This window comes from Cnephaeus nilssonii, assembly GCF_951640355.1.
Source record: "Cnephaeus nilssonii genome assembly, chromosome: 5".
NCBI lineage: Eukaryota > Metazoa > Chordata > Mammalia > Chiroptera > Vespertilionidae > Cnephaeus > Cnephaeus nilssonii.
In genome coordinates, this window is record NC_137076.1 from 14932934 (window position 1) to 14949786 (window position 16853).

General features: G+C 37.0%; 1 protein-coding gene across 4 annotated transcripts in view; it reads right to left on the bottom strand.

Moving 5' to 3' along the window:
- The window catches only part of PPP3CC (protein phosphatase 3 catalytic subunit gamma), a 107245-nt gene that overhangs the window by 22576 nt on the left and 67816 nt on the right, over window positions 1-16853 (bottom strand). For all 4 annotated transcript variants that reach the window (XM_079771222.1, XM_079771223.1, XM_079771221.1 and 1 more), the window contains exons 7-10: window positions 15805-15882; window positions 15624-15718; window positions 10002-10127; window positions 9192-9263 (exon numbers count right to left, since the gene is read on the bottom strand). In XM_079771222.1, coding sequence (XP_079627348.1) covers window positions 9192-9263; window positions 10002-10127; window positions 15624-15718; window positions 15805-15882 — 371 coding nt within the window. The remainder of the gene's footprint in view (window positions 1-9191; window positions 9264-10001; window positions 10128-15623; window positions 15719-15804; window positions 15883-16853) is intronic.

Below are 16853 nucleotides of genomic sequence, written 5' to 3' on the forward strand. Positions count from 1 at the left end.
ATGTGCCCGCAACCAAGGTATATGCATGTCCTTGACCGGAATCGAATCTGGGACCCTTCAGTCCGCAGGCCGACACTCTATCCACTGAGCCAAACCGATTAGGGCTTATTTCTCCTTTATACTGTCAGTGGTCATTTGGGCTTATTCTAATCTTTGGCTATTTTGAATTAGGCTGCTGTGAATAATCCTGTGTACTTCTCTTCACTGCATATAGTTCTGTTAAGTATATTTCTAGAATGAAAATGTTCGGTTATAGAGTACATGTATGTTCAACTTTGGATAACAGTTTGGCATTATCTACTAAAGTGGATGTACCAATTTAAACTTCAAGGTCTGACATTCCTGCTACTTCACAATCTAGCCAATATTTGGTGTTATTCATCTTTAATTTTAGAAACAATCTGGTGGGTATCTAAAATCATCCATTGTTTTAATTTGCATTTTCAGCCCTAACTGGTTTGGGTCAGTGGATAGAGCGTCGGCCTGCAGACTGAAAGGTCCCAGGTTCGATTCTGGTCAAGGGCATGTACCTTGATTGCAGGCACATCCCCAATAGCAGGTGTGCAGGAAGCAGCTGATCTATGTTTCTAACTCTCTATCCCTCTCCCTTCCTCTCTGTAAAAAAATCAATAAAATATATCTTTAAAAAAATAATAATAATTTTAATTTGCATTTTCACAATTACCAATGTGGTTGAATATCTTTTCATATTTTTCTGGACATTTGGATATCCTCTTTTGTGAAGTGCTTATTCAAATCTCATCTTATTGATTTCTATGTAGTTCATTATATATTTTGACAAGTCTTTTCTTGGTTGCACTGCAAATATCCTCTCCCAATCTTTTTTCAAAAAATACTTTTATTGTCCTGACTGGTTTGACTCAGTGGATAGAGCGTCGGCCGCGGACTGAAAGGTCCCAGGTTTGATTCTGGTCAAGGGCATGTAACTGGGTTGCGGGCACGTCACCAGTAGGGGGTGTGCAGGAGGCAGCTCATCGATGTTTCTCTCTCATCGATGTTTCTGGCTCTCTATCCCTCTCTCTTCCTCTCTGTAAAAAATAAATAAAATATATTAAAAAAATACTTTTATTGATTTCAGAGGCAGGAAGTGAGAGGGAGAGAGAAATGGAAACATCAATGGTGAGAATCACTGATCGGCTGACTCTTGCACCCTCTGCCCACCCCCACGCCCACCTCGGAAATCAAACCCAAAACCTGGGCATGTGTCCTGACCAGGAATCGAACCATGACCTCCTGATTCATAGGTAGATGTTCAACCACTTAGCTACCCTGCCTGGCCTCCTCTCCCACTCTTAATAGTATTTTTTGATAAAAACAAGTCTTTATTTTTAACATAGTCCAAGTTATTAATAGTTCCTGTATGGTTAGTGCTTTTTGCATCCTGTTTAAGAAATTTTCCTCTAACCCAAGATCATGAAGATATTCTACAATATAAATACTAGAAGATTTATTGTTTTGCCTTTCATATTGAATGTATTGATCTATCTGGAATTTACTTTTGTGCCTATAATATGATAGGGGTCAGGTTTAATTTTTACTCAAATAAATATCCTCAAACAATCTATGAAAAATACTATCATTTCCCTACTACTCTGCAGTGCCACGTCTGATGTAAATCAAGTGTCCATATATGTGTGGATCTATTTCTGGATTCTTGAGTCTCTTTTAGTGCTTGTCTGTCCTTCCACTAATAATTCTACTTACTCTAGCTTTATAGTAAACCCTCATATCATATAGAACAAATCCTCTTATTCTTCTTCAAGATTTAAACTATTTCCATATGAACTTTAGAATCTAATCTTGGCATTTCCATATAAAATTTAGAATAAAATTGTTAATATTTGACTATGAATCCATGTATCAATTTGGGAATAATTTATACCTTTCCAATACTGAATCTTCCAATAATCTATGAATATGGTATTTCTTGTTTAGATCTCTCTCAATTTCTCTAACAATATCTTATATTTGTTGCTTAGGTATCACACAGCATTTGTTAAATTTCTTGTAAATAGCATATTAAAATTTTTTCATTTTGGCCCTAGCTGGTTTGGCTCAGTGGATAGAGCGTCAGCCTGCGGACTGGGGGGTCCCGGGTTCGATTCCAGCCAAGGGCACGTGCCTGGGTTGCGGGCTCGATCCCCAGTAGGGGGCGTGCAGGAGGCAGCCAATCAATGATTCTCTCTCATCATTGATGTTTCTATCTCTCTCTCCCTCTCCCTTCCTCTCTAAAATCAATAAAATATATATTTAAAAAATTTTTATTTTCATTTTGTTTGTTGCTGGTAAGTAGGAATACAAATGATTTTACTGATTTTTCTGTCCAGCAGCTTTACTACCTGCATTTATTGATTCTAATAATCTATAGACTCTCTTAATTCCCTGTACACATTCATATCAATAATGAGTTTTATTTCTTCCTTTCCAATCTTTATACCTCGTATTTCTTGTTCTTGCCTTACTGTATTGGATATGACTTCTAATATGATATGGCATAGAGGTATTGACAGCTGGAACCTTTGTCTGATTCCGAACACTAAGGAAAGCTTTCAACACTTCACCATATGATGTTTGTTATAGGGTTGTTGTTGTTTTTTTTTTGTTGTTGTTGTTAATATGTTCTTATTGATTTCAGAGAGGAAGGAAGAGGGAGAGAGAGAAGCATTGAACGGCTGTGTCCTGCAGAACCCTCACTAGGGATTGAGCCCATAACCTGGGCATGTGCTCTGACCAGGAATCGAACCATGACCTCCTAGTTCATAGGTTGATGCTCAACCATTGAGCCATGCTGACCAGGCTGTTAGAGGTTTTTATTAATATACTAAAGGCCTGGTGCACAGATTCGTGCACCAGTGGGGTCCCTCGGCCTAGCCTGCAGGGATTGGGCCGAAATCAGCTTTCCGATATCTCCTGAGGGGTCCCGGATTGCGAGAGGGCACAGGCCAGGCTGAGGGACCCCACTGGTGTATGATCTGGGCCAGAGAGGGACCACGGGAGGGCTCCAGGCGTGTCCAGCCCGTCTCACCCAGTCCTAATCGGCTGGACCCCAGCAGCAAGTTAATCTATCAGTTGGAGCATCTGCCCCCTGGTAGTCAGTGTGTGTCATAGCGACTGGTCGAATGGTCAAATGGACACTTAACATATAAGGCTTTTATATAGAGAGATTTGTCAGATTAAATAATTTTTTTTCTCTCTCTAAAAAAATATGACTTCTTCACTAAACCTCATTTAAGAAATCCATTGTAAATAAAAGATAAATCTTATCTAATGCTGTTCCTACATCTACTGAGAAAATATCTTTTCTCCTTTTTTTCTGTTAATGCAGGGAATTATTGTGGTTGATTTTTTAAGTAATAATTTTATTTTAGAATAATTTTCGTTGTACATAAAAGATATGAAGATAATAGTTTCCTTATACCCCACACTCAGTATCCATTATTACTATTTTCACTCTATATATTCCAGTATATGTTGATTGAATTTTGAATGTTAAATCTTCTAAGATTACTACTAGTAGAATAAATCAACTAGGTTGGGCGGCATAAATCTTTTATGAATATTGTTAATTTCAATTTGCTTTAGTTTTGTTTAAGATTATTAGATCTATATTAATGTCCCTGTCATGTTTTAGTATCATAATCATACCGGCCTCATTAAGTAAGCTTATCTTTTTTATTCTTGGGATAAATTCATGTTAAGATTTGTGTTGTTTCTTTTTGAAATATTTGGTAAATGTGTTGAAGTTTTCTGCACTTGGCATTTTCTTCATAGAAAAATTTATCATTACAGACTTTATTTCTTGGTAGGCATGTGATTATTATGATTTTCTATATTGTTTTAATTTGGGTAAATTAAATTCTAGGAATTTCTATTTACTTTTCTAGGAATTTATCCATTTCATCTAAGTTTTAAAATTTATTGGTACAAACTTATTCTTGTTTTCTTAATGTGCATAGGATCAGTACTGGCACTGAATAACTATGTCATATCTTTTTTACTTGATAAGTCTTATCAAGAATTTATCAATTTTACTAGTCCCTTGAAAAGAGCATATTTTATTTCACTACACTTCTAAACAATATTTTGTTTTCTGTTTTATTAATATTTCTCTGAACTTTTTATTTCATTCCATTTATGTTCTTTAGATTTAATGCTAACCTTCCTTTTGTTAACATCTTGAGATGAATGCTAATTTTCCATATTTCTTCTCTTCATATGCCTATAAGGTTATAAATTTTCCTCGAAGCATGGCTTTAGATGAATCCCTCACATTTTTATTCAAGTTTAAATCATTTTGTTTTTAAGCACTGATTTTACAAATTATGGTATAAAGATAAACTAAATTACAATTTAATTTGTTCATGTAAATTGCTTTCAAATACATCGCAGCTAAGATGTGTATTAGATTTTACATGCATTTAGAAGAAACCACACAGAAGCATTTGCTTTTTTAATAAACTTGGTCATATCTCTTTTGGTCAGTCCACCACAGTCATGTGATGTAAGAATTATCTGGATATTGTTTAAATTTTTAAAATATATATTTTTATTGATTTCAGAGAGGAAGGGAGATGGGTAGAGATAGAAATATCAGTAATGAGCAACAATCACTGATCAGGTGCCTCCTGCAGGCCCCACACTGGGGATTGGACCCAAAACCTGGGCATATACCCTGACTGGGAATCAAACCATGACCTCCTGGTTCATAGGTTGACACTCAACCACTAAGCCACACCGCTGGGCTGGTATTGTTTGCACATTGAACCATTCTGGGTGATGTTCATCTTCTCTGCTTTTAGGGAAACTTGGGACATGAAGCCAAATGTCTGATTAAAGTTTTTGAAGGAAAATTCTTTGTAGATGGCATGTCTCTCACTTAATTCCAAGCATCCTGCTGCTTTACGACCAAGTATAACATGGTCACTCTCCTATGCTGTCAACCATTGAGCATCTATGGACATGGTTAAAGTTCCAGTCAGCACAGGACTGCTTGACGAGCACTGCCTGCCCTCAAGTTCTAATATATACTGGTTTTTATTTTCATTCAGTTCAAAATTGTTTCAAATTTTCTTTGTGATGTTATTTGAACCATGGGTTATTATATATATATTTAAATCTCATAACATGTGGGGGTTTTCTAGTAATTTTTATTTTATTTTTAAAAAATACATTTTTATTGATTTCAGAGAGGAAGGGAGAGGAAGAGACAGAAACATCAATGATGAGAGAGAATCATTGGTCAACTGCCTCCTGCAAGCTCCTCCAGGGGATTGAGTCCACAACCGGGGCATGTGCCCTGATCAGGAATCAAGGACCTCCTGGTTCATAGGTTGATGCTCAACCACTGAGCCATGCTGGCTGGGCAAATTGTATTTCTTTTAATTTTTGCTTTATATATTATGAAGCCATGTTATTAGTTTCATACAAACTTAAAATTGTTACATCTTATTTTTGTTTTAGAATCTATTTCATGTAATCCTAATCTACCTACAACAGCTTTTCTTTGGTTAGTGTTTGATTTATACATTTATTCTTCTTTTACTTGCCAACTTTCTGTATCATTATGCTTTAAATCTGTCTCTTATTAAACATCATAACGTTTTTTCTTTTAAAACACAGGCTGGGTAGTTCAGTTGGTTAGAGCATCATCCCGATACTACAAGGTTGTGGGTTCGATCCCCCCTCAGGTCACAAGCAAGAATCAACCAATGAATGTATAAATAAGTAGAACAACAAACTGTTGTTTCTCTCTCTTTAAAAATCAATAAATAAAATTTTTTTAAAAATTTAAATCCTACTGGACAATCTTTTAGCCATTTACATTTCATGAAATGGATATATTTATCATATTTGTTCTATTTGTCTTCCTGCTATATCTATCTTCCCTCCTTTCTTGCTTTCTTCTGGGTTATTTTTTAAAATATATTTTTAGCCGAAACTGGTTTGGCTCAGTGGATAGAGCGTCGGCCTGCGGACTGAAAGGTCCTGGGTTCGATTCTGGTCAAGGGCATGTACCTTGGTTGTGGGCACATCCCCAGTAGGAGTTGTGCAGGAGGCAGCTGATCAATGTTTCTAACTCTCTATCCCTCTCTCTTCCTCTTTGTAAAAAAAAAAAAATCAATAAAATATATTTAAAAAAAAAATATATATATATATATATTTTTATTGATTTCAAAGAGGAAGGGAGAGGGAGAGAGAGATAAAAAGATCAATGATGAGAGAGAATCATTGATCGGCTGCCTCCTGCTCACACCCTACTAGGGATCGAGCCTGTAACCCCGGGCATGTGCCCTTGACTGTAACCGAACCCGCGACCCTTCAGTCCGCAGGCTGATGCTCTATCCACTGAGCCAAACCAGCTAGGGCTGGGTTATTTTTTATCATTCCATTTTTATTTTACTTTCTTAATTTACTTATTTTAGAGAAAGAAGAAGACAGAGAGATACAATGTTAACACACATTTCCCTTCTTCCCAGATGATCTATAATAATAAAAGCACAATATGCTAATTAGACTGGACGTCCTTCCGGACAAAGCTCGGGCTGTAGCCACGGGATTGAGGCAGCCGCTGCAGCTGTGAGGGAGGGATCAAGGCAGCTGCCCTTGGCTTTGAGGGAGGGATCGAGGCCTACTCTTGCACAAATTTCATGCATCAGGCCTCTAGTATATATACACTGAGTGGCCAGATTATTATGATCTCTGAACGTATAATAATCTGGCCACTCAGTATATATGCTATATAATAAAAGTCTAATATGCAAATTGTCCCCTCAACCAGGAGTTCGACCAGCAGGCAGGCCGGCCAACTGTCCATGTCCCCTTCCCCTGGCCAGGCTGGCTGGACCCCACTCATGCACGAATTCATGCACCAGGCCACTGCCAACTATTATTGTCACCTATTTTAATTCTGTCTTTTAAATCTAATAAAACATTATTATTGTTGTTTAATAAAGTCTATATTCCTTTGATTTACCCACATATTCTCTACTATTTTTACTCTTTATTCCAGAATCTCAAAGCTTCCATCTGGTATTTTTCTTCTGCTCAAATAATATTCTTCAGAATTTCATTTAGTGTGGGTCTCCTGGTAATTTTCATAGTAAATGTTTTAATAGAAGAATATCTGAAAATGTTTATTTCCTCTTCATGCTTTTTAAAAATATATATTTTTATTGATTTCAGAGAGGAAGGGAAAAGGATAGAGAGATAGAAACATCAATGATGAGAGAGAATCATTGATCACTGCCTCCTGCAGACCCCCTATTAGGGATCAAACCCACAACCCAGGCATGTGCCCTTGGCCGGAATCGAACCTGGGACCCTTCAGTCCGCAGACTGACGCTCTATCCACTGAGCCAAACCAGCTAGGGATCCTCTTCATTCTTGAAGGGTATTTCTACTTGATGTAGAATCCTAAATTACCAGTTAGCCTATTTCAGTGCTTTGAATATGTTATTACATTGTTTCCTGATTCTATTGTCAGCTTAATTGTTCTCTTTTGAAAGTAATCTTTTTGCTGGCTGCCTAAAGATTTTTTTCTTTCATCTGAAGCACTTTTACTATGATGTGCAGTCTAGGTGTTGTTTTCTTTATATTCATTTTGCTTTGTTGTAATTTTTACTTGGCTGCACTTTTTGCTCAAGAACTGGTTTCCTTATAGTTGTCTTCTATCCCATACGTAAAAGTACTCACAAGCTCTGCGCTATCTGCTCTGCACCTTCCATGTGGAATTTGAAGCATAAGTATATGCAGGACTCTCCTCTGTATGCTCTAATTAAGCTAGGCTTTCTCCACTCTACAGAGCTTATCCTAATAATTGAATCACCTTAGCACAGAGCTTGGAGAGAATGAGACAGTCAGAGGTTTATGCTCAGGTGCCACCATCCTTCCTGAATCTTCTGCATTCTCAGATAAGTTAGGACCTTACCTTTAAAATCAAATCTCCCTGTGCCCTGGCCAGTGTGGCTAAGTTGGAGCATCATCTCCATACACCAAAAGGTTGTGGGTTTGATTCCTAGTCAAGGCACATATGTAAGTTTCAGGTTTGATCCTCTGTTGGGGTGCCTACCGGAGGCAACCAATCGATATGTCTCTTTCACATCGATGTTTCTCTATTTCTAAGATCAACATAAACAAACAAACAAATAAAATCAAATCTCCCACAACACACTAGGAAAAACATGCAACAAAACATTACTATATTAAGATCCCTCACAGGCCAAGAAGAAAAACAAGCGAAGATTCACATAACCCAGTAGAAAAATGGGGAAAGGTATGAACTGACAATTCACAAAAGAGAGATAAACATGGTCAATAAATACAAGAAAAAAAACGTTCATTAGTCATCATAAAAATACAAATTACAATTTAAAAAACACCAGACTACAAAAAGTATAATGAACAGTATTGAGGAAAGCCCTGTGAACTACGCGTCACACAGGAAATGTAAACTGGCACATCCCCTCTAGAGGTTATCTGTACCCGATTTAAAATTTTAAGTACTAATTGACACAGATATTAAATTTCTAGAAATTTATCCTATGGAAATAATTAAGAAAATGTTATCATTCATATCCTAATATTGCTTTATTTCCTTTCATATCACAGATCAACATCTGACATATTTATTGTCTGTCTTCCCTCCACTAGAATATAAGCTAATTGAAAGCAAGGATCTAAACAGTACTTGACATATACCAAGCATGTAACAAATGTTGGTTGTTGACAGAATGTGTAACATTCTGTAAGATCTATCTGTAAGAGTTCAAAATTATGGACTTAAAAAATATCCAATATCCAATAGCAGAGGATTGGTTAAAACAAAGAATAATTGACATTGACAACTATGTAACCATTAAAAATTTATCTAAAAAAAATAAATGTCATGATATTATCACATGACCTCATTTCTGTTAAAAAGGAAAGAAAAAGTGGACAAAAATATATGCACAGATAAAAGCTAACACAGTATATACAACCAAGATGTTATCAGTGGATATGAGATGATAAGATTACAGGTGACTTTTTTTTTCCTTATTTGTGGCTTCCTATATTCTTCAATTTCTTATATTGAATACAAGTCTTTTTTAATAAGAAAAAATTATTCAAAACAAATTCAAACCAAAACCAAAATTTCATTTCTAGTTCAAATGAAGAAAAGGCAAGATTACCTTCAATTTCATCGTCGCAATTCAACTCATCATCAGAGCATATGTTGAGAATATTAACCAGCATCTCTGTGACTATAAGATAAAGCAAAATAGCCCTGATTTTAAGAACAATAAATTCATTTAAAGAACACAAATCTAAGTAATTAATAAGGTACTCTTCCAAAATGATGTGGATATCTAAATAAACATACTTGTTAAACATAAATAAAAATGACTTGTCATTAGGCTATTAAGAGTAGCTACAGAGTAGCATTATACTCTTGGTTTATATATAATTTGGGGAGGTTACTTGTTCCAGTAAAAGTCTGGAGTCTTTGATGATTCTACTGCATAATTATATGATTTCATTAGACCACTATCCAGAGCCATTTCCTTCACTGATAAGCACACGAAAAGACTTCCTCCCATTTTACAAAGAAGTTAAGCCACCAGGCCAGGCCTATATCCAACAGGCTTATTTTATATTTGCATAGCATTTTTGTATAGGTGCACAAATAAAGTTCTAAGGGCAATATTTCCTATTTAAATCTCTTTTATCACTGAAGAAATCACTGAAGGAATGGTATAATGACATGTTATTTTAACATCTTGATCACAGTAGGACAGCTACATTAAGTGGATTTGTATAACAAGAAAAGCATAAATCAACTAGAATTGTAATTTAAAAACCAATCACATGTCATTTTAAAATCTTTATTAAAAAAACAAAGAAAATTAGAAAACTTTTTGATAACTTTAAAAAAACATTTCTGAACCATCAGGGGGCTCATGCAAATATAAAAGTATGCCAAGATGCTTTAGTTCTCTTACCTTTTTCCCCAACAAAAGGCAAAGACCACGTGAAAACATCCATAAAGTTTGGAAGCCAGTAGGGGTGTGGAGAACAGTTAAACTGCCTGATATTCATGACATTGTTTTCATATTTTAACACAGCAGCTAAAAAGGTAAAAAGCAAGAAAATCTAGCACAGAGGAACATGACATGGCAACTAGTATGCATTGTCCAGTTGTGTATTTACTACACAGAATTCAATAACTTAATTTCCATTTGTAAATTCAGGACTTAGTATTTAAGGGCAGATGGAAAATCTTAAAGCATTTTATATATAGTTCATTCTTTTTTTTTTTTAAATGACTATGCTTATTTTTATTTTTATTATTTTTATTTATTTTTGTCAATACCCAAGGATATTTTTCCTTTGATCTTTAGAAAAAGTGTAAGGGAGGGGGGGAGAGAGAGAGAGAGAAAGAGAGAGAGAGAGAGAGAGAGAGAAACACCAAGACCAAAGCCGGGGATTGAAAAAAGCCAGGGATAGAGCCTGGTACATGCCCTTGACGGGACTCTTCAGTCCACAGGCCAACACTAATCACTGAGTCAAACTGGCTAGGGCTAAACAGTTCATTCTCTTAAGAATAATCCCAAGGAACAAAGTTACATAAAGAGCTCATATTTTAAAAGTACAAAAGAAACTAAGCTCTGAAACTTCAGAGTCACTGAACAGTAACTACCTATAGAAATCTCAGGTTCCACCTGAGAAAAATTTGCTATAATTTCATAATATCCCTTTACTAGAGGCCCAGTGCATGAAAATTCATGCACTCGGGGGTGGGGGAATCCATCAGCCCGGCCTGTGCCCTCTCGCAGTCCAGGATCCCTCGGGGGGTGTCTACCTGCCAGCTTAGACCCGTTCCCCGGGGGATAGGGCCTAAGTTGGCAGTCAGACATCACTCTGGCAGCCCGGGAGCCCCCGGTGGATGTCCTACTATGGCTTAGGCCCACTCCCCTAAGCCGCATTCGGACATCCTTAGCGTTGCCGAGGAGGCGGGAGAGGCTCCCGCCATCGCCACTGTGCTCACAGCTGTCAGTCCAGCTTGTGGCTGAGTGGAGCTCCCGCTGTGGGAGTGCACTGACCACCAGGGGGCAGGTCCTACATTAATTGTCTGCCCCTGGCGGTCAGTGTGCATCATAGCGATCGGTCGTTCCACTGTTAAGGTCAATTTGCATATTAACCTTTAACTCTTTGCACTCGCTTGCTTTTTTCTCGATTCCTTTATTCTACTCGGGATTTAATTTTTTAAATACCCCAGATTTTACAAAGTGCGACAGTAGAATAAAAAACTGGAGTTTCTTTTCATACAAACTTATTTATTTGGATTTTTTTGTATTTCAAATTATTGATACATTCAAAGAGTATAAAAAGAGCTGCTACCGATGCTAACCGTGTCGAGTCACACTCGACATCCGAGTGCAAAAGGTTAATTATATAGGACTAGAGGCCCGGTGCACGGAATTCATGCATGGGGGGGGGAGGTCCCTCAGCCTGGCCTGGTCCTTTCCAATCCAGGACCTCTCGGGGGATGTCCGACTGCCAGACATCCCTCTCGCAATCCAGGACCACTGGCTCCTAACCGCTCACCTGCCTGCCTGCCTGATCGCCCCTAACCGCTCTCCCCTGTCTGCCTGATCGCTCCTAACTGCCTCAGCCTCGGCCCCCACCACTGTGGCTTTGTCCGGAAGGACATCCAGAAGACATCTGGTCTATCCGATCTAATTAGCATATTACCCTTTTATTAGTATAGATATAGATATGCAAAGTAGTTACAACTGCAACTCTCCTTTGAGGGCAAACAGTTCTCACTAAATGGACACAGCCTGTTTTGCTTGCCATTAGCCAGAGCCAAAGATTTTATAAATTCTCTGGGAGTTTATAAACACAGCAGTTATCTACAGATCATAAACTTGGAATAATTTAAAGGTTCAAAAGTAGATTCAACAATCTCTACATGCAATATAGTGGATAAAAAATTCCCATCTTAAAAAAAAATGCCCATCTTTTCGTAAGTATTTAATATTAACCAGCTCATAAATTTGTACATATACTTTGGAATCAAACTAATTTTTTTATATTTGAAAAGTTTTAATATCCAATTCTTTCATCTTTATCATCAGCAATGCAATGTTATTTGTATTATTCTTACTGTGAATAGGGTATAGAATAGGGTATAACAGCTCTCTAAAAATGACAGATATATGTCATCTCCTGGTTTCTGTTTCTTTGCTTATTACAGAACTAGAGGCCCGGTGCACGAAATTCGTGCACTGGGGGGGGTGTCCTTCAGCCCAGCCTGCACCCTCTCCAATATGGGACCCCTTGGGGTATGTCCAACTGTTGGTTTAGGCCCGATCCCTGTGGGTAGTCGGACATCCCTCTCACAATCCAGGACTGCTGGCTCCCAACCGCTTGCCTGCCTGCCCATAACCGCTTCTGCCTGCCAGCCTAATCACCCCCTAACCACTCCCCTGCTGGCCTGATCAACGCCTAACTGCTCCCCTGCTGGCCTGATCACCCCCCCAACTGCCCTCCCCTTCCAGCCTGGTCCCCCTCAACTGCCCTCCCCTGCCGGCCTGGTTGCCCCCAACTGCCCTCCCCTGCCGGCCTGGTCGCCCCTAATTGCCCTCCCCTGCCGGCCTGGTCTCCCTGAACTGCCCTCCCCTACTGGCCTGATTGCCCACAACTGCCCTCCCCTGCTGGCCATCTTGTGACAACATGGGCGCGGCCATCTAATGACCACATGGCTACGGCCATCTTGTGCGAGGGCATGATGGTCAATTTGCATATCACCTCTTTATTATATAGGATAGCCAAGTGTTCTCAAATTTAAGTTATTGAATGTCTAAAATGTACACCACAGATTATAATACACGAACATAGACTCTCTAGCTCTTAAAAACCTAACACTGACTACAATGTACATGTTCCATTATTTTCATGTATATGTATTTTATTTAGATTAGATGAATATACAATTACCCAAAAATTGCCTCAATCTACACAGGAAAAGGGGTGAGAGGTAGGTCTCAACAGTGGATGATTAAAATTAGACTTAAAAACTGATTTAGGGTATGTTTCCAGTGGACACAAAAAAAAGGAATAGAAATCTTTAAAAATCATGACTTAAGGGTCTTTCATATAACCAGTGGAGCTAAGAAATACCTGTGGATACCAATAAGTCTAAAGAATATTCAAGAAAGAAACGCTACAGTAGAAGAAAGAGAAGTTGCCTTTTTCAAGAAAAGAGGCACTTGTATGGGGAGTAACTGAGTGTCACCACAGATTATTTCAGGTGCCATATTTTCTGCCTTTTCCCTAAAAAAAATGCTTAAGAAACAACCAAAGGAAATAAGATTATTTCAAGATAAGATTACCGATTATATCAAAGTGGACAGAAAACTCAGGTAGAATGAACTGTGACTTTTTAAAGTTTACTAAAGTAATAACCAAGAACAAAACAGGATTAGAATGGGGCAAAAAGTAAGCTGGCAGTTAGTAGTGATTGCTGCTTTAGGTGGCATGTTTCAGCTTAACACATGATAAATCCACTGGGCAATCAATGTTCTTAATAGCAAGGTAAAAAAAAAAAAAAGGAGTGAAAAGGTAAAGTCTTCACAAATATGAAGACTAGAACCACTAGGTGTCCTTGAGGAAGTTTAACAACACAAGCAGTGCATACCATTCATAAGGGAAGAGACAAGAACAAAACCAAATTACTATATGTTAGAATTATTAGGGGGGGGGGGAGGAAGAATTAAAAATGGAATTAGGGAGAAGCAGGACACAGTAGGACAGCTAAAACCTAGAAAAGGATGGTAAGAAGTAAAAATAAAACATAAGGCTGGAAAGAACTTAAGTCTAAAAAATTGCTTTTTAAAAATGGACAGAAGTCATTGAAGGATATACTGATATGATTGATCCAAATCCAATTTCAATGAGATGTGCCATTTCATAGTTTATTTTTAAATAGAGTAAATGGTAAATATATTGTGGACCTCTTTTAAAGTTCTCTCCCCAACTGCATATACAAGGTATGACTATAAAGTAATGAGACTTAAGAAACCACTGACTACAAACACACAGACCTTATATATCAGATGAGTGTGGTCCTTTGATGTAATCACACCAGGCACAATAATAGTAAAATGCTATAGTATTATAGCAATTTACAGTTTGACTGATGATTTTAATTTCATTTTTATTATTCCAACCTATCTTCAACAACCCTATATGACAGGTATTTTAAAAATAAACTGAGGCTCAGGGAAGTGCTGTTCAGTGTGAAGTAAACTTAAATGCAAAGTGAAGTGATCTTGTTAACTGTGAATTTAAAATGAAGCAGGACTAGCCTCGAACTTCTGACTCCTAGCTTAGTGCCTCTTTCAATGCACCTTGCTGCCTTATGGTATTTTTAATTCAAAGATGCTGCCATTACTCAAAACGTTTTTGGAACTCCTCTTTTGGAATTGCCTCCAGAGCCATTTTATAAGCAACACAAAGAAAACCAGTCTCATTACCTTATAATCATACCTTGTTTCTGAGCCCAAATGGTATCGACTAGCTTGAACACTCACCTTACTCATCAGTCTGCACTCCGAATGACTTTTGGCTGTTCCAAAAATCAAATCCACCCTCAAAGGACGAAGATTTCCCATCATTGTGGATATTATCAAAAGAATGTGTCGCAGACGCTGAAGGTAATGCCAAAAGAGGATTTCCAAAAATGTTTGAACAATGGCAGCATTGTTGGATTAAGTGTATAGCCTCCTGAGGCAACTACTTTCAAGGGACAATACTCACTTGAATATATACATTCTGGTATGTTTATTTAAAAGTTCTATTATTTTATAGTCATACTTAATAAACAACAAAATAATTACAGAGGCATGAAGTTTTTAGGTGAACCACAGCCCTGATACAAAACTTAAGAACTATGACTCATAAAAGTTAAATAAAATAAAAAAGACTTTAAAAAGGATAAAGTTTCAGAAGTAGAATTTCTGTGCTGAAAGGCATCTGGATAGCTAATCCTCTTTTTCTATATGGGAAACTGAAGTTTAGAAAGATTATGTGACTTACCTAAAGTGGCACTATTATATTAGTTTCTGGAAGGGCTTAGACTAAAGTTAAGATTTTTTTCACTTTGGTATAGTATTCATTCTACCTATACCATTCTTCAACCAGAGCAAATGCACAAACATTAAAACACCAAATGGTGGTATTTTATTGAGATAATGTTATAAATAAATTAAATTCACTGAAACCAATAATTAATGCTGACAGTTCTAACCTGAACCTGGAATAATTTATCCTTCTTATATTTTGATTCAGTAGTACAAATCACATCTGTTATGATCATTATTTATACTCACAAACACCTCAATAAAGGCCAAGAAATCAGAAATTAGGCTCTTGCTTGGTTTAGGAGATGGAAACCAAGCAAGAGCCTAAATTCTAAGTTTCTTGCCTTTATTTCAATTAAAACCTTTTTCCTTATTTAAAATTTATATATATTAAAAATACGCATACATATATATATGTTAAAATAGAGCTCACATTTACTCACAAATTCAAACTCAAATATCGCTGGACTCCTTTACCTTTATTGTTATAGACATCTAGGTAATTGGGGGCAGAGAAAATTGTAATGAGTGATGGAAAGCCTGTTGTTTGGCTCTTCCTGTACATTCGATACCTGGAAGAGAGATGACAGCCCATCTGTCCTGATATTAAAGGCAAAAACTCTGCAGCGATATTTGGTACAGTTTTAATATAACCTACCCAGCATCTTGGGCTTCATGGGCTCTGATTATTGATAACAAATTATTATTCCGCAAAAAGTCACAAACTGCAGGGTAACTGAAAAAGAAAATTAGAAAACATAAATCCAGAATTAAAACAACTGATTTTTAATAGGAAGGGAATAACTTAGAATGATACGAGTTGATTTTATTTTGAAAGTAAGCTCTTACATACCACTGAACTTTTATTAATAGCTTAGCAATCACAATTCTGTTTTTCCATTTCACTAATATACCTCATTCTAGATCAAATATGGAGATACAGTAATAGACAACCCTAGGTCAGAAACAGCTCCCCTCTGTTAATTTTTGTCTTACCCATGACAATAACATACCAAAACTTTTCTTGCTATTTGATATGTTAAAAAGTAGCATGGTTTTGTGTGTGTGTACGTGTGTGTGTGTGTGTGTGTGTGTGTGTGTGTATTTGTAGGTGCTAAAAACTGAACACACAATTTTCAAATTGTCAAACTGTTAGAAAAGTTCAAGAACCTAATAATAGCTTCACAGGTAATATCAACACTAAGATAATATAATGCAGTAATATTTTAGACATAAATGCAAATATTATGTTCAACCTTATTCTAATTAAAGAATATTTGTCATTCTCAATGACAAATACCTGACAAGAAGAACTAGAGTATTCAAAACTCTCCTGGAATAATCCAACTGTTACTTAGTTTATGTTTAAATCTTTGTTTTCTTATTGTGAACATTAGAAAAAAATTAACTTTTAAAAGAAGTTGTACATTCACACAGCATAAAATTGAAAGATACAAAAGGGGATGGTGATCTCCTCTCTACTCCCTACTTCCTTTTCAGCTGCCCTGGAAGAGAGAAGCAACCCATGTCCCTGGCTTCCTTGGGCGCACTTTCACAGACACTCTATACAACTTCAAGCAATTACCCACACACACATGAATATGCACATCACCCCAAGTTCTAGAAATATTATCAGATGGTAAGCAGAGCTCTGCATGTATCTTTTTTTCACTTTAGTGATTATTCCATACCAGTTTACAAAGGGTT